General features: G+C 47.6%; 1 protein-coding gene across 1 annotated transcript; it reads left to right on the top strand.

The window, feature by feature from the left end:
* On the top strand, positions 1–26446 carry SLC27A5 (solute carrier family 27 (fatty acid transporter), member 5). The gene is made up of 10 exons (XM_015425794.1): positions 1–513; positions 2510–2719; positions 5565–5723; positions 7820–7944; positions 9720–9914; positions 17155–17245; positions 20073–20271; positions 23659–23756; positions 24928–25058; positions 26239–26446. The coding sequence occupies exons 1-10, from the start codon at positions 36–38 to the stop codon at positions 26413–26415; spliced, it is 1863 nt and encodes a 620-aa protein (XP_015281280.1). The 5' UTR covers positions 1–35; the 3' UTR covers positions 26416–26446.
* Positions 26447–26621: the final 175 nt, after the last annotated feature.

Here is a 26621-nt window from a genome sequence, read left to right as displayed (position 1 = left end):
CTCAGCGTCGTGCTCCTGAGGTAAGATCATCAGTCATGCTGGACCTGTACACAGTTCTTCTGGGACTTCTGGTCCTCTTGCCCCTCTTGGGAAATCTTTTCTTCCCCTACATTTGGCTGGACCTGAAGATATTCTTCCAGAATGTATATCTGGGATACAAGTGTAACAGGCGTCTCCAGCGCCAGCTGAACTTCAGCATTGTGGACCTGTTTTTATTAAAAGTCCAGAAACACCCCACAAAGACCCTAATTATCTTTGGAGACGAGGTCTATACCTACCAAGACATCGACAGGCTCAGCAGCCAGGCGGCCCGAGTCTTCCAGGGCCAGGTGGGGCTGAAAGAAGGGGAAACGGCAGCTGTTTTCCTGAAAAACTGCCCTGCCTACATCTGGGTCTGGCTGGGCCTGGAGAAGATCGGCTGTGCCATGGCCTGTGTCAACTATAACGTCCGATCCAAGGTTCTGTTGCACGCCCTCAGCTCCTGCGGATCCAAGGTGCTACTGACAACTCCAGGTAAGGAGAACGATGTGCAAAGTGGGAGATCCGAAATGGAAAAATAATGCCGTGTCTCTGCTACCGGTAGCTGAAGAAACCTGGAGAAATTCTGATATAGTCCTCTTTTCTCTGAGCAGCCCTGATGCATCTTTCCCAATTTATGACGAGACACTGGGATGTCAAAGCTGCGTTTTGAACGCTGGGGGAAAGCTGTCGATTAAATTAACGTTTGCAGAATTCCCACTTTTGATGCCTGTCACACCTACAGTTTGATCTATATACTTCAGACAGAAGCAGGTGTTACATTAGCTTTGCAGGGTTTGGCAGTGTGTGTTAATGTCGATGGCGAAAATAGGGGAAGGGCTACAGTGCTTATCTTGTGAAACTAGATTATTTTGTAGATTAGAGGTCTGCTACCTTTATTCTTTAAAGAGCCAAACTATATCAACATTCACAGCACAGTTTCAGAGGGTAGCCGTGTTGGGCTGCAGTAGAATAGTTAGATTTGGGTCCAGTAGGATCTTAGAGACCAACCAGAGTTTGAGGGTGCAAGCTTTCGAAATGCTTGTTAGTCTCTAAGGGGCTCCTGGACTCAAGGTTAACTATTCAAAGCACTAGTTCAACAAAGAGCCAGTATAAGAAAGGCCCATTTGTTTCACTGAAAATATACCATTTTACATTATTAACATTATTGACAGCAGACAGCTGGATCCATACAATTTCCTCTGCCCAGACACTGTTTTGTCCGAATCCTTCCTAATAAAGAAGTGGCGCACTTGCAAAAAAGGTCATAAATATGCACAGGAACACCTTACCAGACTGTTTTAGTGCAGTGTCATAAATCTGTGCATAGTTTGCGCTTGGATTCCTGGCAGCTGTGCACCTCTTGGTAAAGCTGCTCGTAGAAGCCCTTCAGTCTCACAAAAACCTTGCCATCCGTAGACTGGCTATTCTAGTATCCCTCCCCCCACGGGGGATATATTTTAATTTTCTTCTTTTGAAAAATCATATTTGGTTCTGAAACGAAACCACATTTGGCTATGGAACCATAGGCTGTAGAGCCCTGTGGTGTAAGTTCGAACTTTGCTTAGACACCTCAGGCATTGCATATTTGTTTTTTGTTGGTCCCACTGTTTACCATCTCTCTAGGGCTGCCAACCTCCAGGTGGTGGCTGGAGATCTCCTGGGATTATAACTGATCTCCAGGCAACAGAGATCAGATCACCTGGAGAAAATGGCTGCTTTGGAAGGTGGGACTGTATGGCACTGTACCCCACTGAAGATCCTCCCCTCCCCAACCCCCCCCCTCCTCAGGCTCCACTCCCCCAAACCTCCAGGTATTTCCCAATCCAGGGCCGACAACCCTAGTGGTATAGTGGTTGTCAGACTAAGATCTGGGTGACCTAAAGTTCAGATCTCCATCCTGCCATGGCCGGCTTGCTGGGTGACCTTTGGCCAGTCGTGCATGCTCAGCCTGCAGCACCCAATTCCCCCCCCCTGCTATCAACATTGTATCAATTACAAAAGCAGGCTATGTAATTTAATTACATCGATTGTTTAACTGCCGTTTCTATTGCTACTCTCACTGTTTGTTTTTCCTTGTTGTTTGCTAAAGCTTATTGCTATCTAGTGATTTTTATCAGGTGGCTTTTGAAAAATTCCTGCAAGGATTCTAAACCAGGGGTAGCCTTGACCTTGGTTAATGCTGCATAAAACAAGGCAGCCTTGTGTGCCCTGTGAAAGCCTAATAGAATCCTGCAGGGCATGAATCTCTTTGGGGAACTGGTTCCAGAAGGCAGGGGCAGCCACCAAGAAGGCCCTAGTGGATGATAAATGGGCTACCTGTGGACCAGGTATCTGCAGATGGCCCCGTGAAGACCGTAGGGGGCGAGGGTGGGGTCATATCTTTCCTGTTCATAAAATGTAGGGTTTTCCTTTCAGTGTACCAAATGGATTCACAAAAATAACAAAATATGGTCCCATCAAACACCTTGTCTCTTTTCCTCCTTTGAAGATTTCAAAGCGGCCATCGAGGACATCCTGCCCACCCTCAGGAAGGAAGGGGTACAGGTTTTCTATCTGAGCGACGATTCCCCCACTGAGGGGGTGGAAGCCTTGCTGGGACAGATCAAATCTAGCTCTGCTGAGCCCATACCCCTTTCTGTCCGAGCGAACTGCACCCCCAAATCCGTATCCATATATATTTTCACCTCTGGAACCACAGGTAAGGGGGAAGAAATTTGAGGGGGCAGTGAGGGGGGAGGAACTGAAGGACACTCGGTGCCTGGAAATCTCTCACCATCTCTCTCAAGAACATAGGATTCGCCCTGCTGGATCAGACCAGTGGCCCATCTAGTCCAGCATCCTGTCTCACACAGTGGTCAACCAGTTCCCTCTGGAGATCCAATGACAGGGCATAGAGGCTGAGGCCTTCTCCCAATGTAGTCTCCTGGCCCTGGGATTCTGAGTTTGACTGCCTCTGAATGTGGAGGTTCCCTTTAGTTGCCATGGCTACTAGCCACTGATAGCCCTCTCCTCCATGAATCTGTCTAAACCCCCTTTAAAGCTCCCTACGCCTGTAGCCATCACAACATCCTCTGACAATGAATTCTACACTTTAATCACTCACTGTGTAAAGACGTATTTCCTTATGTCCATCCTGAATCTACTGCCCATCAGCTTCATTGGATGTTCTAATACTAGGGAGAAGGGGGGGGGATTCTCTCCCTACCTTTCCCCTGGGCTGTTTTGATGGGGGACAGCTCTGTGTTTAAGCCATCAGCTGAAGCACACACTACAAAGTCCTCGAGCTCCCCCAGATGTCCTCGTCTTCTGGGAGTTCTTTGATCAGAACTTAATTCTCAGGTATGTAGAGGCCTGATTCTTCTTGGAATCACGGTATGCAAGTTCGTAAGCAAGACTGCCAACGCTGCATATAGGGAAATTCCTGGAGATTTGGGGATGGAGCCTGGGGAGGGGAGGAACCTCAATGGGATACAATGCCAGAGAGCCCACCCTCCAAAGGAGCCATTTTCTCCAGGGGATCTGATTTCTGCAGCCTGGAGATTAGTGGCAATTCCAGGAGAACTCCAGCCCTCGCCTGGAGGTTGGCAGCTTTAGTCTTAAATCTCATCCCATGCCATTGACTTGACCTGAAATGACCCTGGACAGCTGCTGTTTACCCCACTGGAAAAACTCACAGATGCTGATGGGTACATATAACTTTCCCCCAATAGGGCCCATAGTGGTTCCCCTGGGCATTTCAGGTTGGAAAAACTGTGCGGGGGGAGGGCTAAGATGCCCCAGGCATCACGGTCTGGACCCAGATCAGGCCTGCTTCCACCAGCTCCAAATACAGAACCTCTCAGACCATATTTCTCAACCAAAATAATGGGATATAGGGAGGCCTCTGTAAAGTACTCAGTTCGATACATCACGACTCGGACAACGACATAAGGAACACGCATTTACTCAGTACTTCACACTACAAAAGACAAACGGCCAAGTGGCCAACTATATACATATCCAAGGGAACTCCCCTGGATCCCATTGGGGGGTTTGAATCTCCCGCCAAGGTTTCTATTGGTTCCCCTATTGGACCTTAGGAGCCTAGCCCTATTGTTCTTTAGGAATCAAGCTCTGCACGCCTGGCCACTGCCTGGTGGTTGTTCCCAGGACACAACACCCTCTATGGGGGGAGACCACCTGCCCTGGACCCCCTCTCCCCAGCTGCAACTTGACAGGTCAGCAGGGGGAAATGGGGGGGATTAGTTGGCATGACACCAACATGTGATACCACTTCTGGCATGAAACCATAGGTGACATCATCACATCAACACAGTACTCTAGGATTCATCCCAAACTCTAGGATTTGGCCATAGTTTGGGTGAATCCTGGACAGGCCCATAGCCGGGAACGGGGCATTTGGGGCAATGCCCCCCACAGATGAGCACTACCCCCTTAGGGGGGGGGAATTTAAAATCAAGAAAGCTATATATATGTTTTAAAAATTTAAATAAGTTACGTGTGCATGTTCCAAAATGACCCCAGGCATAGTCAGAGATGGTTAGACAGTGTCATAGATGCAGCGAATATTAAATTGAGCAAACTTCAGAGGACGGCGGAAGACAGGAAGGCCTGCCGTGATCTGGTCCATGGGGTCGCGAAGAGTCGGACTCGACTGTGCGACTGAACAACAACAACAACAGTCAGGGAAGCTTCGGTCTCATTTTCCTTCTTTTTCCCCAGGACGAAAAGTAAATAGGTTTTTAAAAATGCAATAATATAAAATTGCAAAAAATAAAATAAAATTGCAAAATTCAAAACAGAGGGAGTCGGAGACTCCCGCTCCTTCCCCAGTTTACACAGAAAAGCAACCCGGAATCAAGTCTCTCCAATCGAAAGGACTAGAGGAGTACTGGAGGTTGCAGTGGAGCCGGAGCTTCTTCTTCTTCAGAGCTGTTCTCTCACAAGCAGCAGTTCTCTCAGGGCTCTCTCAGCCCCACCTCCCTCACAGGGTGTTTGTTGTGGGGAGGGCAAGGGAGAGGAGATTGTAAGCTGCTCTGAGACTCCTTTGGGTAGTAAAGGGCGGGGTAGAAACACAATCTCTTCTTGTGCTGCTGCTGCAGCAAGAGGAGCAGCAGGTGCGGCCCGGGTGCCCCCCCCCAGATTTCCCCACGCCCCACCAGCCAAAAGTTTCTGGCTACGCCCCTGTTCTTGGAGCACCACCCTGATGTGATGATGTCAGTTCTGGTTTTGCACAGGAAGTGTCATCAGACGTTGACGTGGTGCTTAATCACTTGTTCTAGCCCCTGAATTCTCAACCCTAATGGGAAATGACCTGTTTCTAGCTCTCTGTCACCTTCAGTTTAGGCTGAAAGCTGATCCACAGCACAGCAGAAAAGAATTTCTCAGATCTGTTGTGTCTGCTCTTAACTCTCCAGGGACTGCAGTAGACACCCCGGAATTGTCACATGGGTAGAAAAAGAAAGAACCTTCCTGTTTCTTGCTTAGGGAAGCCTCTCAAGGTTGCTAAGTGCTCCTCTTCCCTTTCTCTGCCTGCCTCATAGGGTTACCCAAGGCGGCCATTGTCAACCACAGAAAGCTGTTGCACGTGTCCAGCGTCTTGCGCCTGTGTGGGATCTCTTCCAACGACATTGTCTACAACGCACTCCCCCTGTACCACATGACTGGGCTTGTGGTGGGGGTTGGAGGGTGCTTGGAGGTTGGTATGTATAGCAAGTCCATGGAGGTCTAATACACAGTCGCTCTAGGTGTGTACGATTGACACTGGCAGGTGAAAGAAACAAATAGTAGGGAGAGGCCCCATCAGCGTTTGCAGAGGGAGGGGCAAGAAGGGAGATAATTGGGAGATCTTCCCCCCTTTCTCTACAGTGTGAGAAAACTCATCTCAAGATCAGTCCCCCCTCCTTGTGTGTGTGTGTGTGTAAAGTGCTGTCCAGTCACAGCTGACTCATGGTGACCCCAGCAAGGGGCTTGGAAGGCCAGTGAGAAGCAGAGGCGGTTGGCCATTGCCTTCATCTGCACAGTCTTCCTTGGTGATCTCCCTCTCAAGTACCAACCCTGCTTAGCTTCTGAGATGTGACGAGACAGAGCTTCCCACCCGAGCCACTTTCCTAATAGGTCCATATCTGTGAAATGGTATCAGCTCTTCTCCTCTAACATTGAACCATAGCCACCTAATGCCCTATAACGTGTCTGAGAGCCAATGTAGTGTAGTGGTTAGCATGTTGGGCTGGGAGATCTGGGTTCAGAACTTCACCCAGCCATGAAGCTTGCTGGGTAACCTTGGATGAATCCCACCCTTCAGCCTACCTCATGGAGTTACTGTGAGGTTAAATTGGAGAGGAAAGAATGTCATATGCTACCTCTAAGCACGCTGGAGGGGCGGGGTGGTGTGAACATTGTATGTAGACAGAGATATTGCCAGAATCTGGGGCTAACTGAGCAGAATGTTTCTCCTCTAGCCCCAAATCCCAACCTTCTTGTTCTTTTCCAAGGTTGAGCTATGGGAAAACAAACCAACTTCTGCACATCAGTAGCAAAATCTGGCACTGTGTGGCATTGATTGGGCGTTCCTCATGTTATGTTGCTGAGAGTTGTTGGCAGAGAAAAATGTGGGTGGCTGCACGTGTTTGTGAAAGCGTGTTTACCCATGTCACCCACACCCTCCCCCCTCAGTTCGTGTGTCTCCTGTGTGTTTGCCTCCTCACCAAAGGCAGAGGTGTAAGCTTGGAAATCACTAAGGCTCTGGCAGAGACATTCAAAGGTCTCTTCTTAAAATAAAACTTATCTTTATTATAGAAAAACCTTCAGAGATTTGTCTGGCAAGATGACCGCAAGACGCTATGCCAGCCTGCCAACACAGTAGAATCCTATTTCCTAAACATTGATAGAATACACAGAAAAATAAACATGCAGCAAAGTTTCCCCCACCCCATGCATGCGCGGACGAGAGGCCTCTCGGACTGACTCCTAACAGGAGTCAGCAAGGGTCTGTTGTAACTGACCAATATTTATACCAAAGATCAAAGGGGTCCCTCAATAACTGGATTACAGTTGTAACTTAACACTTAGAAGTTGAAATTGTCTTGCAGGAAATTTGTTTCCCTTCCTTGGTCTCACACAACAAGAGTTCACATTCCATAGGATCAATACAGTGTCATTGTTTACTCCTGGTGTTTTCCCAATCATGGAAAATAAACTGTGCTTTGATGTTATCAGAGAGATGAAAGCAGGGTGTGTGTGTGAACTCTCTGTATTTCAGGAAGCTAGTCTTATGGATTGAAGTCTGCCAATTTCCCAAATGGTCATATATTTTATTGCCTAGGAAATTGGGGGTATTGGCAAGTTTCACATCTGTGGAGTTTCCCTGGGAATGGAATGTGTTACATCTTTGCGTGTGTGACCAGGAAAGAGATCCTCTTGGGACAAAAAGGGCTTGCAAAGACTCATGGGGTTTGATTCAAACAGGCCAAGGCTGTCTGCTGGCAAGGGCAAAGCCAAGAACAGGTACATGGATTTTATGGACTATTTGGTTCATTTTAAACCCAAACCACCTATATTTCTACATTTTCTTACCACAAGAGTCTTCCTATCTATCCCCCTCGAGGCAGTTTTAGCACTTCAAACATGGGGGAGGGACAAAAATGACAGCAATGCCAGTGTTTGATTTGCAGTTATTAATTTTAGTCTCAAAGCTGTGCTTTTGTTAAGAGCTGTTTTTTCTTGGCATATCTGTTTTCATCCTTGGTGTGGTATATCACCACTCCCAAATAACCTTCTCTGTCTTTCTTCCCATAAGGCAGCACATTTGTTTTGAAGTCTAAGTTCTCTGTTTCCCAATTCTGGGATGATTGTAGGCGGTACCGTGTCTCTCTGATCCTGTATGTGGGAGAAGTATTGCGCTACCTGTGTCACGCTCCACCAGTAAGTAACTCAGTGTTCATGATAACAGAGGTCAACCTCATGAGCACAAAACATTGCAAAGAGATCTCATACAAGTGTGATACAGACATTAGAAATCCCTGACACCAGGGCCAAGATCATACCATGGAGTTCTAATATGCATGTACGGTTCCATGCAGTTTTGTCACTAAAGCTTGCCCGATTACACTCTTCATTACTGCCCCCATACCACGTGGCTTTTGATCATACAGGTCCTAGGGTCCCCAGTGTGTAGCTTTTTAAGTGGCTGAAGGGGACTCTCACCTTCCTTTTTCACCAGTGGAAAAGCTGACTGGATCCAACCAAATGTTTTCAGTAGAGGAGAGACTGTAGCTCTGTAGCAGACCATGTGTTTTGCATGCTACATTCCATCCTTCCAACCTACAGATAAGCAGGCATGAGGTGCTAGGGAAGGCCTCTACCCATGAAATTGCTTGATCCCCATTTGGAAGTAAAGTGGGGTATGAATACCCGGATGGATGGGTGGGTGGATGGATGATAGATGATAGACAGATGATTGATAGAACCAATGGATCCAGTACTGAGCCACTTCATATTAAATGGGCATTGAAGGCTTATTTTTTCAGATAGACTTTGGGTTGGATCCAGCCAGCTTTTTTCACCAAATCTCTTCCTTTCCTTACTACAGTCTTACATAGATTTTGTTCACAAAGGTATTATGATCTCCAGCGAAGCCTTTCTGGGTGGTCAAAGGGGACCCTTCCTTCCTTTTTCACCAGCAGAAAAGCTTTTTGGAAGTGGGGGTTGGCACCAACCCTTTGGCTGGATGATCCATCCACCCCAGCATATTGCTTACAAAGGAAAATCTTGCATGTGAATGATTACAATAGGGTAAGCTAGATTGTACATTTCTCCATGGGTTGGGTTGGGGGGGGAGATGGGGAGATCTTCTAAGAGTCGGACACAATCTGGTAGGAACTAAGACCCATGGTATGCCAGGGCCTGATTTATATTGGGACCAGAACATGGGAGGAAGATGGGGCTTCAAACTTCCTCCACCATAATGGCTTAGGGGGCATTTGTCTGGTTAGGGGTTGGGTCCATAATGACCCAGTTGGTGGAGAAATGTATCATCTAGTTTACCTCTCAGTGGTTTTGTAGCACAAGATGGGTAATTGTAAACAGATAGCGTTGCTTGACTGTTCCTGGCAACTGGCAGGGATTTGGGGAGCTGCTACATCCTCTGCATTATTACATCTGTTCTGGAGGAAACCTGTAAGTGACGTAAGGTAGCTCTAGGAATCACCAGATATTGCTGGTTTTACCATAGCATTCCTGGCAATTCTTAGAGCTACCCTAAGTCACTTCCGGGATGCAGAGGGTCCTTAATGTTTTTTGGATTTTTTCCCCCCACTGCCACTCTAAGCAGCTGCCAGCAGAAGGTGTCCTGCATAGCACAAGCCTGGCACCCCATGAATGGATTCTCTCTGACATGCAAGGATGTCTGGCTTGAACATGTGGGAGACATTCATGCCAGGGATAACTCCCAGACTTCATCTTTGTTTTAAGTCTGAATGTCTTTCCCACAAAACCTGATGGTTCATTTTCTGCCATATTAGTCATTTGTAGTTCATCAGAAAGAAGAAAAATAAGCCCACTTTGATAAAGTTTCCCTCCTGGCTCACTTGGATGGATGGATGGATGGGTGGATGGAAGGATGGTAAGCGGGCAAATAAGCAGCTAGTTCTAAGGGGTCACAAGTACAGCAGCAATCCTCTGGACTTGTCACTTTGCAGAAGCAGAATGACCGTGAGCACAGTGTACAAAAAGCATTGGGCAATGGCATACGGGTGGAAGTATGGAAGGAGTTCCTACGCCGGTTTGGACCCATCCAGATTTGCGAGCTCTATGGAGCGACCGAGGCGAATATCGGATTCATCAATTACACCGGGAAAGTTGGAGCCGTTGGAAGGGTCAATGTCTTCTTGAAGGTAATGAGCCCTCAATGGGAAGATTTGTGTTTTGTGACTGTTTAATGGCTGATTCTCAACCATTGCAAAGTCTGTGTGTTGAACTTTGGCCACCATGAGAAGTTTGGGTGGGATCGAGACTGGACTGGAGGTCCATGCAGGGAACCCAGTTCCCAGGTGTGTATGAGCTTAATTTGGATCAGGACCTGGACATGTAAGGAGAAAGGGGTCCAGATTCCTCCCCCCCGCCATACTATTTTTATTGGGATATTTTGGTTAATGTAGCACAGTTTGCCCAGTCATAGAAGTGTGATGTTGAGTGCAGTAAAATAAGTCTCCCAAGAAGTATATTGCAAAAGTAAACTTTACATTTATTCAAGTAGATTCAGCTCACATTCAGGCTGCAGTTTAAAGGAGAGAAAAGCCTAACCTAAAGAGTACTTTCCCTATCACGTGGCCAGCTAACTCCGGCATCACGTGTATGGAAGTATGAGAGCATTGTTTCTACAGGAGAGACCTGTACAGACGTATGACTCCATGAAAAGCCATGAGGAGCATGGGAGACAACAAAAGAACATTCAGAGAAACGAGGAGTCGGGGGGCAGCTCCCAGGTTAAGACAAAGAGAGAGACGTCCCATTCAAGGGGATAACACATGTACACAGGGCTATTTTTGGGCAGAAACGCACAGGAACGGAGTTCCGGCTGTCTCCTGAGTTGGCCACACCCAGCAGGAACTTATTAGCATAATAGACTACACCCAACAGCAGAAACTCATTAGGATTGGCTACAGTAGGCGTGTGTGGCCTAACATGCAAAGGAGTCCCTGCTACAAAAAAAAAAGGCCCTGGGTTTTGACAACAAACAAGGTAAACAGAATAAGAAGCAAAAGGTGGGTGTGGCTGGATGACCACATGTCTGGCAACACGGGGCTGCGGCCTAATATGCTAAAGAGCTGTAGTGTCGGGGTGTGGCCTAATATGCTAATGAGTTTCAGCTGTTGGGTGTGGCCTATTATGCTAATGAGTTCCTGCTGGGCTTTCTCTACAAAAAAAGCCCTGCATGTACACACTTAGGACTATTATGCATGGGTGTTTTCTCTCACTTTCACCATGCATGTCCATTGGGTTTTCTTTGTCATTCTGCATGGATTTTCCTCCCTTCAGCTCTCAGTTCACTTCCTGGTCACTGTTTCCCTGGGTTTTCTGAGACTGCTTTTGTGCCGATTTCCCCCTTGTTTTGCTTCCAAGCCGAAGGTAATTCAAAAGCATGCAGATTCACTCAGATTCACCCCCCCTGCCTTTTTGCCACCCCTCGAAGTTCAGTCCGCGCCCACATTGAGGTCATCCCCCCCATCCTCCCCCCCTTTGTCGGTGTACAAGCTCACTTTCCCCCTCATTTTAGAATTTTAATTTTTTTTTACAAGCAGCATGAGTCTAGTGATAGACTATTGCTAGTTTCAGATCACTGAATAAAAAAATTAAAATGTGGGGTTTTTTTTAAAAAGTTCTCTGCTGGTATTGACTGGAAAGGGGGAATCAGAGAGGAGGCAAACAGCAGCGTCCCCAGTGCAAAAAACAAAACAAAAACGGATGTCAGTTCTGCATGCAAACAAAATAAAGGGGGGAATTGTCAGTGTGGAATGAAATTGACATGATATGTAGAGAGAGACAGAGGGAGACACTGGGATGAGAAGCCTAAAGCTTTGAAAACGTTTTTTCCCTTTAATGCTTTAGGTGAACAAAGTTTGGAGGGGGGGGGGACCATTTGGCAGTCTCTGGAAGCCTAACATTAAAATGGTAGTTGAGCCACATGGACCTTCTGTGAACCGCCAAACTTAAGAATCGCTTTGGGATCAATCCATTTGGAGGACAGAACCCAATCCATACAGGACAGGCTTTAAAAAACTGCCAAGATCACGATTAGTGAGCAGGATCAAATTAGAGAATCACAAAGAGAAAACCATACAAATTTGCAAGGCATGAAAGGAAATTAGTGTTACTATGAAGCTGCTCTAGGGCATTGGCCAAAATACCCCCTCATCCCCCAGTGCTCCGCAATATGGAAAATTGGGGCTTTGCAGCTGCTTGTCAATTAAAAAAAAAAGTCTTGTCAATTTCAATGCCAATTTCTTCCTTTTGCCTGCCTGCCTAGTTCTGTTCTGTTTCATTCAATGAACTAACGCTAAAATGCATGCGCAAAACTTGAACCACAAGGATTTAAATTGAAGGCACTTGCTGGACGCTACTGCGCAGCTGCGATAGGGCAATTGTGCAAAATTTTGTAAAAACTTTTGACACCCCCCCACATATCCCAAGTGACGCTCCACCTCGATGTAGAAAAGTGCATTTTTAAACATTGTAGAAGAGAAGAAGAAGAGAAGAGATTGGATTTATACCCCGCCCTTCACTCGGAGTCTCAGAGCGGCTTACAAACTCCTTTCCCTTCCCCTCCCCACAACAGACACCCTGTGAGGTGGGTGGGGCTGAGAGAGCTCTGACACAAGCTGCTCTTTCAGGAACATTTGTGCCAGAGCTTGTGCCTGACTCAAGGTCACATCAGTAGGTACAAGTGGAGGAGTGGGGAATCAAACCCGGTTCTCCCAGATTAGAGTCCGCACACTTAACCACTACACCAAACTGGCTACACCAACTGTAGCTGCAGAATAAAAACACCAGAGGAAAAAGAATGGTGCGTAAGGCGGGCACAGAATCTGAAGTCAAGATTAAAGGCTTACTGCTCTGAAAATCTGCAGCAAGATGTGTGTGTGTAATGGGCCTTAGAGTGATGTAGTACCCCCCAATGTCCAGGCATGCTGAGTTTTCACGGCAACAATTTCTGCCATCCAAAATAGCCCTGGGGAGTATTATTTACCTCATTTTGGAGGATTATGTTTAGCTCTGCCATTTTGGTTGCAGGTATAGTGCCATTTTGGTTGCAGGTATAGTGCCTGGGGGTCGTGAAGAGTTGGACTCGACTGTGCGACTGAACAACAACAACATAGTGCCTGCATGGACACTCCCCCAGCAACTACACCCACAGTTCCCCTTCAAGCCAGAGCCAAAGGAGTGGAGTAGGGTTGGTCTGGCTCAAAGGGAAAGCCCCTGGAGTCCCATCGGTCATGCTCAGAATGAGTGCTGTGTCATGTGGAGCCCCCCCCCCAACATGGGGGGAATCCCCTGGGTGGAAGTGGGCTTGATTTTCACCATTAAACCACATAGGGATTTTACCCTAGCAGTTCGTCCAAGCTTCCCTCCCTACACATCAAGCACCAGTCATTTGCTGAATCTCATCATGGGCCATTCCTGACTGTATGTACAGAACAGGGTTGCCAGCTCTGGGTTGGGAAATACCTGGAGATTTAAGGGGTGGAGCCTGAGGAGGGTATGGTTTGAGGAGGGGAGGGACCTCAGCAGGACATAATGCCATAGAATCCACCTTCCAAATTGGCTGTTTTCTCCATCACCTAGAGATCAGTTGTTATACCAAGAGATTTCCAGCCACCACCTGCAGGTTGGCAACCCTCATACAGAGATGAGAGATCGCAAACCTGCAGCCAACACACAAACTGAACTGAACTCCCCAGCCCCAAAAGAGCTGAGGAAAACATAAAACTCGAATCCACTCCCTGGAACACATAGAGTCTAAACAAATCAAATATACTTTAATATGTTGTCGAAGGGGAAAAAAACAAACACCTCCTCAGGAAACAAAAGAACCTCCTCAGGAAGTATTTCATCTTTCTGTGTTTATACCTCTGAGGATGCCAGTCACAGTTACTACAATGCCAAGACCACGACCACACAACCCAGAAAAACTACAGCAACTAATATCCTTTAATAAATGAACAAAATTTTCATAACCTGCAGAACATTCCTACTATTAACCATCAAAGACCAAGAGCATTTTGGCAGACTGTCTTCATCTTGGTCCCCTTTAAAAAATGTTATTCAAAATATATTTGATTTGTTGAGATCCTGACGAGCAGATTTGGATTTTGGCTTTTACGGCCTTGCTCCTCAACCTTTTCTCAGTTCCATTTGGACCATTCCTGACTTGCCATAGGCTTTTTCATGAGGAATGAGACCAACAGATATGGAATGGTTGACTAGCATCCTTTTGATATCACAAAGCAACAGTCTTCTCCACTGAATGCTGCTCGTTTGCACAGGGTAAGAGCAATAGGAATGACTTCCCAGAGATCAGCGGTTGTTTATAGAGGACTTGGCTGGGATTCCTTTCGAAAGGCGTGCTTCTTGTCAGGGGTTGTAAGCATGTGACGGAATGATGAGATCTGTTCCACCCACACAGGCAAAAACATTCTGTGCCACTAAAGCCGCATGAAAACAGCCAGGGTATCTTAATAACAAGTCAGGCATGTCCTTGCTGGCTCAGCCACTGGGGTGGGTCTGATTGGTTCCCAGATTCTATGCACCGCTTTGAAGTTGGAATAGGTTCCGCCACTCCTTGCCATGAATGTGACGTCCCCTTGCCAAGGGTTCTCCTCCCACACTTGCTTCTGTTGGGACAACCCTTAGAATCCCTTGGAAGGAAGTGAACCTTTGGTGGCTTTAAAGCCTTATTCACTTTTTCCATTAGGATTATTCTTTTATCCCAACCCTGGCTCCAAGGACCTGTGATGCACGTCCATCCCTCCCCCTTTGATCTTGACAACTAGGGATGCCAGCCTCCAGGTGGGACCTGGGGATCCCCTGGAATTACAGCTCATCTCCAGACTACAGAGATCTGTTCTGTTAAGTCGCTCGCTTAACAAAGCAGTCGGAGAGTGATTCAGCAAGAACCCAACTTTATTCTTCAACTCGAACACAACTCCAACACGGATCAACATCTGATAGCCAGAACAGCCTTTACATTGCAGCTGTCCTGCTTTTAAACATTCCCGGCTAATGTAGCCACACCCACTGTACACATATCAACCTATGAGGTTGCAGAGATAAGGTCCAATCACATTCGTTCCCGCTTAGGGAGCTTGCTGGAAGTGATTAGCTTGATACCTCTTGGGCTAGCAATACTATTGGATGGATTTGGATCGTAGCCCAGGACGAAGCTCAACATCACATTCCAATTAGATGTTTCACACATGTTATGCATTCAAGGCAGCTTTGAATACACTACATGTTCCCCTGGAGGATATGGATGCTTTAGAGGGTGGGCTCTGTAGCTTGATACCCCACTGAGTCCCCTGCCCTCCACAGGCTCCTCCCCCTAGTCACCAGGAATTTCCCAACCTGCATCTGGCAACCCTACTCCCCCCCCCACACACACACACATACACAAACACCATTCTCCACCAGGGAGTACCTGACAACCCTTCTGACAACAAACCTTTGAGGTAGTTGAAGTCAGAACAAACAAAATAGTGGAAGGTGTGATCTGCCAAGCCTTTTTGTTTTTTAAATTTAATAGACATTGTGCTGGGTAATCTCAGATCAGGAGGACCATGCCGGGTGGGGAGAGAGGAGCTTAACTCAGTCACAGTGAACCCCCACTCTGGCACTGCGATTAGGCCTCGAAGGTGAAAAGACAGGCTGCTTGTCTATTTCCTTGGTGACACACAGGAAAAAAGGGGGGGTTGATTCTAACTGGGAGGGTGGGGCCTGGAGTTCTTCTGGGATGACAACTAAACTCCAGTCTGCAGAGATCTCCAGGTGGTCTCTATCACCTGGAGAAAATGGCCTCTTTGGAAGGCGGGTTATAGGGCATTAAGTCCCTCCCCTCCCCAAACCCTGCCTTCCCTAGGCTCCACCCCCAAAATCTCTGGGTATTTCCCAACCTGGAGTTGGCCACCCAAGGGCACGTTTTTGCACTCACTTGGAAGCCGCCTCTATTTAAGCTGATTTTTAAAAACAAACGAACAGGAAAAAACCCCACGGGTTTTAAAGATGCAGAATAACTAACTTGGGCTGCGGTCACACGGAGCATTAGCCACGCTACAGAGACGGAAGATAGGCGGATTTTCCAGGCGCGATCAAACCGCAACATCTGGGAAGCGCAGAGCTCCCGAGGCTTCCCGCCGAAGATGTGCCATAAAAAACTAGTACCTCGGAGGTACTAGTTTCCGGAAACCGCGGGGCAAGGGCAGGTGTCTGATCACGTTTCCGGTGGTAGCTCGTGGCATCCGGCGCCCGCCCATGTCCCGTCACGAAAAGGTTTTTTTTTTCAAGTCTCCACGGGTTGCGCACAAGCACCCAACAGCGCATGTGCACACTTCGGTTAAAAAAACCCACAAACCCCGCTGCACCGCTTCTTTGCCACACCACAGGATTGACGTATGATCGGCACCTCCCCCCGAACCACGGGACGTCAGTGGGACGTTTCATCCGGTAGCCGTGTGGTAATTCGCTCCGGGGCAAACAGCCACGCCTCCCCCCGCGATATCCGGCCCGTGTGACCGGGGCCTTGGCAGCTTTTGACACCCTCTGTCAAGAGGCCATTGCTCAAAAAAGCAGTGCAAGTATTGACTTGGGTGGAGCATGTGTAGAGGTGTCAGCTGGGCTTGGACTTTGAGTTAATTTCAGTTGAAAATTAAATAATGATTTACTGCTACAGCCGTCGAGTAGAATGTTGCCAACGAGCAAAGTCCTCTCTGTCTTGCAAGGTTCTTCTACATGCTATTTACACAGATGCGAGGCAACCAAATTCCGTGCATGTATTCTTAGAAGCGAACTTCACCAAACTGGGTTCAGTTGATTTGCTGTCAAAGAAGAGAACATAGACTGTACATTTAGACTGGTTTAGTAATCACTCCAGGGAATTCCAGAAACAGGCGCTAGGGTTGACAACAGGCCTGGAAAAAGGTCCTGTCCCTTTTATTAAAGGCTTCATGTATGGAAATGGGCAGCTGAAGCTGGGTAACTAACATTCTAGTAAGCTTCTCTTAAGGGGACAGGACATTTTTTCACCAGGCAGTTGACAATCTTAATAGGAACCTGGAATCTCCAACCATTCTACTCTCACCAATCCAATTCCTAGGATTCTGGGGTAAGGCGGGGAGACGTTTCTAGTGATAGCCAGTGCGATTAAAGTGTCGGACTAGGATCTGGAAGGCCCAGGTTCAAATCCTCACTCTGCCAAGGCAGCTCACTGGGTGACCTGGTCCAGTCACTCTCCCTCTCAGCCTAGCCTAGTCAGGGTTGCCCTGGGGGGGGGGGCACAGGTGAAATACCATTAACAGCCTGTCAGCCACCACCAGTCTCTGTTCTTTGGGCTCATGTTTTCGCCTCCCATTTATTCCCTTCCAGAAACTGGCTGATTTTGAACTTATTCGCTACGACCCTGACACAGGTGAACCCGTGAGGGATGAGAAAGGCTACTGCATCCCTGTAGCTCCAGGTAAGATAAAGTAATGAGCCTTCAGATGTGGGCTGGTCTTGGGCATAGGTAGGGTCCTGGTTTGTGGAGCCTCTTGGCTCTGGCACCCCATTTTAGAATGCATTTGAAACGCAAACGCCCCTGGCCTCTGGGCTATCTTTTGGCGTATTACATTGGGTTGCCAGCTTGGGGTTCGGAAATACCTGGAGATTTGAGGGTGGGACCTGGAAGGGTGGCTTTAGGGAAGAGATGGCCCTCAGTAGGGTATAGTGCCATACAGGTCCCGGTATTTATTTATTTATTTAATTTTATTTATACCCCGCCCTCCCCGCACGTGGGCTTAGGGCGGCTTACAGTATGAGGTGCATTACAGCACCATAATACACAATATGGCACACAGTGCAATAAAAGCACAATAAAACATTTTAAAATACTTTAATACAATGGGCAAACGGCCAAAGATCCCGCGTGACAAACACCTCTCTCCATATTGCACCTGCCCTTGGGGCAAAGGGAGGATGATGTGGCCCCCTGATGTACCTTGGCCACTCAGCCTCCGGCAGCGGTGCTGCAATCCTGGCCCTCATTGATGGTAGTGGTAGCGGCGGCGGCTTCTATTCAAAAGCCTGGCAGAAGAGCTCCGTCTTGCAGGCCCTGCGGAACTGTAACAGGTCCCTCAGGGCCCTGATCTCTTCCGGGAGCTCATTCCACCAGATAGGAGCCGCCACCGAAAAGGACCTGGCCCTCGTGGCAGCAAGCCTGGCCAGGCGATTTTTCCGCAAGAGGGACGAATCGGGGGCGCATCAAGCGGGCGCGATCACACCGCAACATCTGGGAAGCAGCGCAAACCCGTCCCCGATCCGTCCCTCAGGCCCACAAACGCGCATCAAAAAGGTACTAGCAAAACAGCAGTACCTACCGGATGATGCGGGCCAACGGAAGGCATCTGGTTGGGGAAGTGCCAGTAGGACGTCGCAGCCAGCGCCGTTCCCCATCCCACGCATGCGCACAACCGCGTTACTGCCGGTTTACTGCGCACTGTGTGATTGGCCGCTGGGGCACGGAGCCGTGGGGGCACGTCGGATCACACTCCTGTGGTTCTTTTTGCTCCGGCTCTGATTTGCCTCCCTTCAGCGGCGGATCATCCGGCTCGTGTGACCGGGGCCAGAGTCCACCTTCCAAAGCAGCCGTTTTCTCAAGGAGAAGTGGAACAAATGTTTTAAATAAATAAATAAGCTTTGTATGGCATCTGGAAATCAACTGTTATTCCAGGGGATCACCAGCCCTCACCGGGAAGCTAGTACAAAGGGTGATTCTGCATCTAGCATTCGCTCCACATTTTCTCAACTGGGAGGAAAAAGTGCAGCTCAAAACCACATTCAAGTACCTGGGGGCAATGCTGTCCTGACTGTAAAGCCACCCCTGAGCAGCCATAAAACAGCCATAAATCTATGCAGAAGGTACAATAAAATCCCACAATCAAAGGACTCGAAAGTGGCATGGAGTGTGGACGCTACCACAAAACCCGATAATCAAAGGAAGCGAAAGCAGCATGCAATGGAGAGGGGAATTTCTGTTCCAACGTTGGTTTCATAGAACACCACAGGGAAAAGCCCGTGCAGAATCAGCCACTAAACTATATCTCACCTGGAAGCTAGCAACCCTTACCAGGAAGTGTCTTATTTATCTAATATCATCTGTAGGATTTCTACATTGGTTATGGTTTGGCCAAAGAGCATTCCAGGTGGATTACAAACTATTAGATATAAACCACATTCCATCCTAAGGCTCATTTGAAAAAAAAACATTATTCCCTGCACATATAAAGAAAAACCAAGTGTAGACTGTACATGGATTATACATACACTCAGTGTAACTTGTGTACTGGGTTGACAGGGTACTGTGACAGACAGAAAAGGTGCAGGAATTAGGGATGGCAACCCCCAGGCTAAGGCCTGGTTGTTTTCTGGGGATTCCTGATCTCAGACTACAGTGCACAGTTCCCCTGGAGGAAATGGCAGCTTTGGAAGGCAGACTCTAAGGCATCAAATTCCCACTGATCTCCCTCCCCTCCCTTCCCCTCCCCAAACTTCTCCTTTCCCTGGAAGTGACGTGACAATGCCGGGCACGCTGGGGGCGGGGCCTCGACCATCCAAGGGAAAACCATAGAGTTTTCTCTCGGATGACTGTGGCCCCGCCCCCAGCGTGCCCGCTGTGGTCGCATCACTTCCGGGTGACGTGCATGTTGGGGTGGGGTTTCCCCCGTGGCCCGATCTGCCGGCAGCAGTGAACGGGCCTCTGGGGCGGGGGTTTCCCCGCCCCCCAGGGAGACTTGGCAAGCCTAGCTTAATGGCACTTAACAGTTACCACACATACAAAGTTGGTGATATGTCAATTAAGCTCTCCACCTCCACCACCATATGAGAGGTGTATATGCTATCTTCACCTTAGTGAAATAGAGTTTGGTACCTTAGTGCGAGCTCAAAACAGGGCAGGCCTGCTCTATCCTAAAACATATGAATGGGTTCTTAATAATCCCTACTAACAGTGGTCTTCTCTCATTTGAAACACCCAAGAGAGTTGCCCCGTCCTTGGCTCTTTGCATGGGAGGAAGGGCTGTGTCTCCGTGGCAGAGCATCTGTTTGACATGCAGAAGGTCCCAAATTCAATCCCCAGCACCTCCAGTTAAAAGAACCAGGTAGGAGGTATATGAAAGACCTTTACCTGAGACCCTGGAGAGCTGCTGCCATTCCGCATAGACAGTACTGACATCTATGGAGAAATGGTCTGATTCAGTATAAGACAGATTTCATGTGTGACTCCACTTGATTCTCTTTTCATTTCCCAGGTGAGACAGGCTTGCTGGTGGGCAAGATTACAACCATTAACCCATTTATCGGCTATGCTGGGGACCGCCAAAAGACAGAGAAGAAGATCCTCCGGGATGTCCGGAAGAAAGGAGACTACTATTTCAATAGTGGAGACCTCCTGAGGATAGACCATGAAGGCTTTGTATATTTCCAGGACCGGATAGGAGATACTTTCCGGTGAGACTCCCCATGTGGGTGGGGATGAGTTGTCTGTCCCCCTGGGAGTGACTTAAATTAGGGCTAACTACAGGTTACAAAGTCCTTGGGTCTTTTCTAGGCCCACCAGGAGAACTTTCTATCAGATGCATGCTGTGAGTTCCCTTCTAGGAACTCAGTTCCCAGGCCCGCAGGGCACCGATTTGAATCAAGACCATGGCAGGTGAAGGAGGCCTTATGCAGCTGATGCACTCTCCATTTTCTTGAGCACTGAAGAATTCCAGGGATTGGTTCCCTTAGGAGAAGAGAACACTGGAAGCCACCAGTTTTTTTGTAGCCTTTGCTTTATTTATATATGTACAAACAGAGCACAGGTGAGGGGCCAAAGAGGAACTCCTATACAGCAGCAGATCTGCCACCCCACATCACATACCTGAGGGGGGGGGATTGCCAGCTTGTGTGTAAGGTGCTTCACCCAACTGCCAGATGTGTTCTGCTTCTTGCCCTACCCCCAAATAAAAATTGTGGGGTTTTTTTGGAGAGCCAGTTTGGTGTGGCGGACTCCAATATGGGAGAACCGGGTTTGATTCCCCATGCTTCCACATGCAGCTGCTGGTGTGATAAGTCATAAGTTCTTTTAGAGCTGTTCTCTCAAGGGCAGTTCTTGAGAGAGTTCTCTCAGCCCCACCTAGTCACAGGGTGTCCGTGGGGAGGGGGAGGGAAAGAAGATTGTAAGCTGTGAAGGGCGGGGTATAAATCCAATCTCTTCTCTTCTTCTTTTCATATGGATACTTATCATTTATTAATACATTTATACCCAGCCTTTCTCCCCAATGGGGACCCCAAAGCAGCTTACGTTGTTCTGCTCTCCAGCATGTTATCCTCACAACAACCCTGTGAGGCAGGTTAGGCGGAGAATATGCAACCGGCCCAAGGTCACCCAGTGAGCTTCCATGGCATGTGTGGGGATTCAAACCTGGGTCTCCCAGATACACACCCCTTCCCCTCAGCTGAGTGGGTCCCCTCATCTCAGGCCCTGATGGGTCCTTGGTCAGATCATTTCCTCTCATTTAAGGCCCACTGAAAAGATGTCTACAGTCATTAAGACACATTGCCATTCCTTTTGTCATGCAGGATAGACTCATCTGTACTAATCAGAATTCAAACTATGGGCAATTCTTCATTGGCTTTTCCCTCCATTGTTTTACGAAACCCACATTGGAACAGAAATTCCCCTCTGCATTGCATGCTGCTTTCACTTCCTTTGATCACTGGATTTTGTGGTAGCATCCACACTCCATGCCACTTTTGAGTTCTTTGATCGTGGGATTTTATTGTACCTTCTGCATAGATTGATGGCTGTTCAAGGGTGGATCATCGGATTTTTATGGTACCCTCTGCATTGCATGCTGCTTTCACTTTCTTTGGTCATTGGGTTTTATGGTACTTTCTGCATAGATTTATGGCCATTCAGGGGTGACTTTGCAGTCAGTACGGCATTGCCCCAAGGTATTTGCATGTGATTTTGAGCTGCACCTTTTCCTCCCAGTTGAGAAAATGTGGAGCGAATGCTAGATGCAGAATAGCCCTATAACAATACATAGGATACCTAGGATGTACAGTCAGGAACCTGAGTGCTATCAAGCTGCATAGTTCTCCTGGTTGTAGAGCAAACGATGGATGTTCACCTCTATGAAATCAGTTCTGGACGGGGGGCGTGGTGGCTGAGCTTCTGGCTGGCTGCATCTCTTCCAACTCCTGCTATTCCCATGGAAAATTAGAGCTCTACTTCCAGAAAATACAGCCAAGTTTGGAACAAATACAAATGCTAGCTATGGGAAGGACCAGAGCAAAGAAAGCTATTAAAAATCCTCCTTATAGACCTCCCAAAAAGAGTAATACTGACCTTGAACACTCAGATGATTCAGACCTAGAGGCATCTCTGTTAGAGGAAATGGTGGCAGGGGGGAGTAACTCTGACCAAAGTGAACAGGCTGTGTTATTGCATGCCTTAACAGAGATAAGGAACAAAATCAAGAATGATTTAAAGTCTCTGAGTGGAGAGGTTGGACAGTTCAAAAATGAACTTGGCTGCTCAAACAAACAATTGAGCCTATAAATAAGAAATTAGACAAGCTCATCGCAGCGTTGAAAATGACAGAGAGGAAAGCTGAATCAGCATTTCACTTGGCAAAAAAGAATGCAGACAACATTAAAGAATTCCAGGAATTTGAGATATGGGTCAAAAATAAGATCATACTCCAGAAAACAAAACGGAGAGAAAAGAATGTTAAACTCCATGGAGTATCTGTAAACTTTGGTGAAAAAGAAAATCTCGCTGCAGCTTTAAATAAATGGCTGACTCAGGTTCTTCTAGGAGCAGGTGAAGCAGTGTCTTCTGGCTAAATATCCCCAAAAAGGCTCCTGAAAACGCTTCACCTGATATTATCATCGAATTTAAACAGGTTCAGACGAAGAATAAACTTTTTGCAATCGCGAGAGACAAGCAGGGACTGAGCCTGGAGGACACGATTGTGTATCTGTTTCCTGACATTCCAGCTGAGGCAATCATCGCAAGAAGACGTCTTAAGGAAACAGCAAAAATTCTCAGAGACAAAGGAATTCAATACAGATGGTTGCCGCTCTGACATCTCGTGGTTAATTTGGAAAACAAAAAGTTCACTGCACCTAATGAAATTGCAGGGAAAAATTCAGTAGAGGCAGTAACCAAATTAAGGAATGGAAGTGTTTGAACTGTGATATTATGTTTTGAAGCAGAGAGATAGAATGTAATCCATAAAGTAAGTTAGAGTTAGTATGATAGTATGTTAGTATATAGAGTAAGTTAGAGTTAGTAGATAGGATGAGTGGGAATAAAAATAATGGAAAATAGACAATAGGAATGGAATAGTTAAAGCCAATGACATAGCAAGGAGGGGAAGGGTGTGCCCCCCCAAGACCCCTGATAAGAGGGAGGAGGGTTTCCTCCTGTTGCAGAGGCTTCCTCTGCAGCACCCAGTTTCGGAGGCAACCCTCTTCAACTTTCCTTTATAGGTATGGAAGAAAGACTAGAAGTATAAAATAAGGATGCACGGAGGGAATCCAGCAAAAGAAGTATAGAAGTCCTGAATAACTTAAAGAAGAATGCAATAACGTTTAGATCATGAATTAGAGGAAGTTGTATGGCGGTTTGGGCAGGCGGGTAAAGAAAGGGAATAAGATAACGAGGATAGAGAGTACTTATATGCTTTCAATGTTTAGTTTGATTCTTAGAAAGAGGAGAATATGAAAAATGAAGTGTTAAGATATGCATAAAAATATCTGGAGATATAAAAGATAATAAAATATCAATTTAAAAAATCAGTCCTGGATAGTGAACCCAGTGGTAATGGCTCCTCTCTCATGCAGCTGGAAAGGGGAGAACGTGGCCACTACGGAGGTTGAGAAAATCCTGACCACAGTGAACTTTATTCAACAAGTCAATGTATATGGGGTGCCCGTGCCAGGTGAGTCTGAAATGTCTCCCCGCCCTACAAGTCTTTGCCACATGTAGTCCAAAGAACGAACCTCAATAGTTGTTCTGCTTCCGCAGTAGTATGCGAAAGGAAAAGCTGGTTAGGATTTTTTTTTTTTTACCACCCCAACTTGGATATTGCAGGTTGAACACATAAACACATGAAGCTGCCATATACTGAATCAGACCCTTGGTCCATCAAATTTTTGTACAAGCTAATTGGTACAGACTTCTTAATAAGATACAAAATAATTGTCCTGTTACAAAACTGTGTACAATTACATGAAAGGACTTTGTAAACATATGTATTCTGCTAATCAGGTAAAAGGAGCTGCGGTGGCTCAGGTGGTTAAGACGCTGAACTGCAGGCTGTGGAAGGTCAGTAGTTCAGCAGTTCGAGACCCGGGTGCTGCATGATGGAGTGAGCTCCCATCTCTAGTTCCAGCTCCTGCCAACCTAGCAGTTCGAAAGCAAGAAATTGCAAGTAGATAAATAGGTACCACTTCAGTGGGAAGGGAACAGCGTTCTGTGCGCCTTGGTGTTTAGTCATGCCGGCTACATGACCACGGAAACGTCTTCGGACAGCGCTGGCTCTTCAGCTTTGAAACAGAGATGAGCACCGCAACCCTAGAGTCGGATTTGACTGGCTTTCGAGCAAGGGAACCTTTACTTTAATCATGTAAAGCATTTCAGTGTACCATCTAAAAACTAAATACAAGCCACTAGTTAGAGTGATTAAGGCAAACATCCATATGAAGAGGCAGTAAGCGGTTTAAATACCGATGTTAAGTATGGTTGCCAACCTCTAGTTGGTGCCTGGAGATCTCCCGGAATTACAACTGATCTCCAGGCTACAGAGATGAGTTCCCCTGGAGGAAATGGCAGCTTTAGAAGACAGACTTTATGGCATTGTGCCCCAGAGAGATCCCTCCCCTCCCCAAGCCCACTCTCCGCAGTCTCCATCCCCAAAATCTCCAGGAATTTTCCAACCCAGAACTGGCAACTCTAGGAGCCAATATTAAGGGAAAGCCTCAACCTCGGTGCCCTGCTTGTTGGCCTTCCAGAGCAGCTTCTTTAGCCACTGTGCGAAACAGGATGCTGGTCTGCTTTGGCAGAGCTCTTCTAATATTCTGATCATCAGCCCCCTTTCTGATTTGCCACAGGCCATGAAGGAAAGATCGGGATGGCAGCCATCCAGCTAAAAGAGGGGCTGCCTTTTGACGGAGAGGAGATGTACAGGCATGCCACAGATTACCTGCCAAACTATGCCATCCCACACTTCATCCGCATCCAGGTGAGGCATCTCTCCGTTGCGTTGTTCTGTGGCCCACAGAACAATGTGTATGACAAGACTGGGTATCAACACCCAACTCTGCCCAAAGAAATCAGGGCTGCTTCCCAAACAAAGATCCTCTCACCCCCTCCACCCATCTATTCAGAGAGCACTACACACAACATGCCCCATTTGGACAGGTATGCTGCTAGGGTCCCTCCATGACACAGGCCGACACTCCAGGGTGACTGAAGCCCCGGTACTTTTGTACCATAGTCTGTGCCCCTGAAAGAAATGTGGGTGGCTGATCCAGGAAGAGGGAAAGGAAGAACTCTAAGACTTGGCTGTGTCCATACAATAAAGAGGCGGGAAGTAAGAGAAGGCAACGGAGGGCCTTAAACCAGTCCTGAACACTTGCTTAGCCCTGCCACTGAGCATCCGCAGATTATCCCCCCCCCCAAGGCTCATTTCCTGTGGGAGCACACAGGAGCGGAGCTCCGGCAGTAAGGAGCCCAGGGGGTGGGCACATGCAACAAGCCCCACCCCCTGCTCCCAGCAGCCCTCAGTTGGGCCACGAGGAGCAGGACGCAGCTAGGTAAGTTGCAGAGCCCCCCCCCAATCCCACCTTCAGGTACAAGCTCCTGTGAGAGCAGATCTGCGCTTCCTCCCCCCCTCCATAGCTAGCAATCCAAAACAGTCCAGTGGAGCCTGAGCGGTGGGTGTTGCCTTCTGACACACTTCCGGTGATGTCAGGGGGTGTGGCATATGCAAATAAGTTATGCTAATGAGCTCCTGCACCTCTTTTTCTATGAAATGACCCCTGCCCCCCCATGTTATTTCTCTCTGCTAGAAGTCCAATTGCCAAATTCTCTACCCACCTGCCTTGCAGTCCTGTCAACACCACACACAGTCCCGGTCCCTTATGTATGTAAGTGGTGTGAAGTTTCAAATGACTTTCGGCAAGCCCAGCATGGGGCTTTCAAGGCAAGTGAGAAGTATTGGTGGTTTGCCTTTGCCTTCCTATGCAGAGCCTTACTTGATGGTCTCCCATCCAAGTGCAAACCCTTCCGAGATCAGACAAGATCAGGCTATACCGACTGCTTTCCCTCCCTCTGGCCTCTTGGCCTTCTTTTAACTCTCCTATTGGGGATGACTGTTGTGGGTTGCTTGTAAGTCACTGCCATTTTGTTTTTGCACTCAGAAAGCCCTGGAGATCACAGGAAGTTTCAAACACATCAAAGGCCAACTGGTGAAGGACGGATTCGATCCTGCAGTCATCAGCGATCCTCTCTTCTTCCTGGATGTGTCGGAGAAGCGCTATGTACCTATGACTCAACAGATCTATAGCTCCATCGTAGAGAAGAGACGGAAACTATGAAGAAAGCATCCAGGCACAGTGGCGGATGATGGTGTCCTACTACAGTTCTGAACTTTGTGATTGGGGGGGGGGGGGGGGAGAGAACACCTCAGATTCATTTATAATCTCGGACCTGACTGGGAGATGTTGTGTGGTGTGGGTGTGTGTGTAGTTGAAAATCCTTCATGACAAGTGGTGCAGTGGTTAAAGTGTCAGACTAGGATCTG

This window comes from Gekko japonicus, unplaced genomic scaffold, assembly GCF_001447785.1.
Source record: "Gekko japonicus isolate JY-2015 unplaced genomic scaffold, Gekko_japonicus_V1.1 scaffold1967, whole genome shotgun sequence".
NCBI classification, from domain to species: domain Eukaryota; kingdom Metazoa; phylum Chordata; class Lepidosauria; order Squamata; family Gekkonidae; genus Gekko; species Gekko japonicus.
Note: the sequence above shows the minus strand (reverse complement) of the source record. Positions and strands in the feature narration are given on the sequence as shown.

Excerpts from the sequence above, each read along its gene's own strand:
- SLC27A5 (XM_015425794.1), top strand. The coding sequence starts at position 36 with ATGCTGGACCTGTACACAGTTCTTCTGGGACTTCTGGTCCTCTTGCCC. Across the intron at positions 5,724-7,819 it reads TGGAGGGTGCTTGGAGGTTG|GCAGCACATTTGTTTTGAAG; the intron begins GTATGTATAGCA and ends TCTTCCCATAAG. Across the intron at positions 7,945-9,719 it reads ACCTGTGTCACGCTCCACCA|AAGCAGAATGACCGTGAGCA; the intron begins GTAAGTAACTCA and ends GTCACTTTGCAG.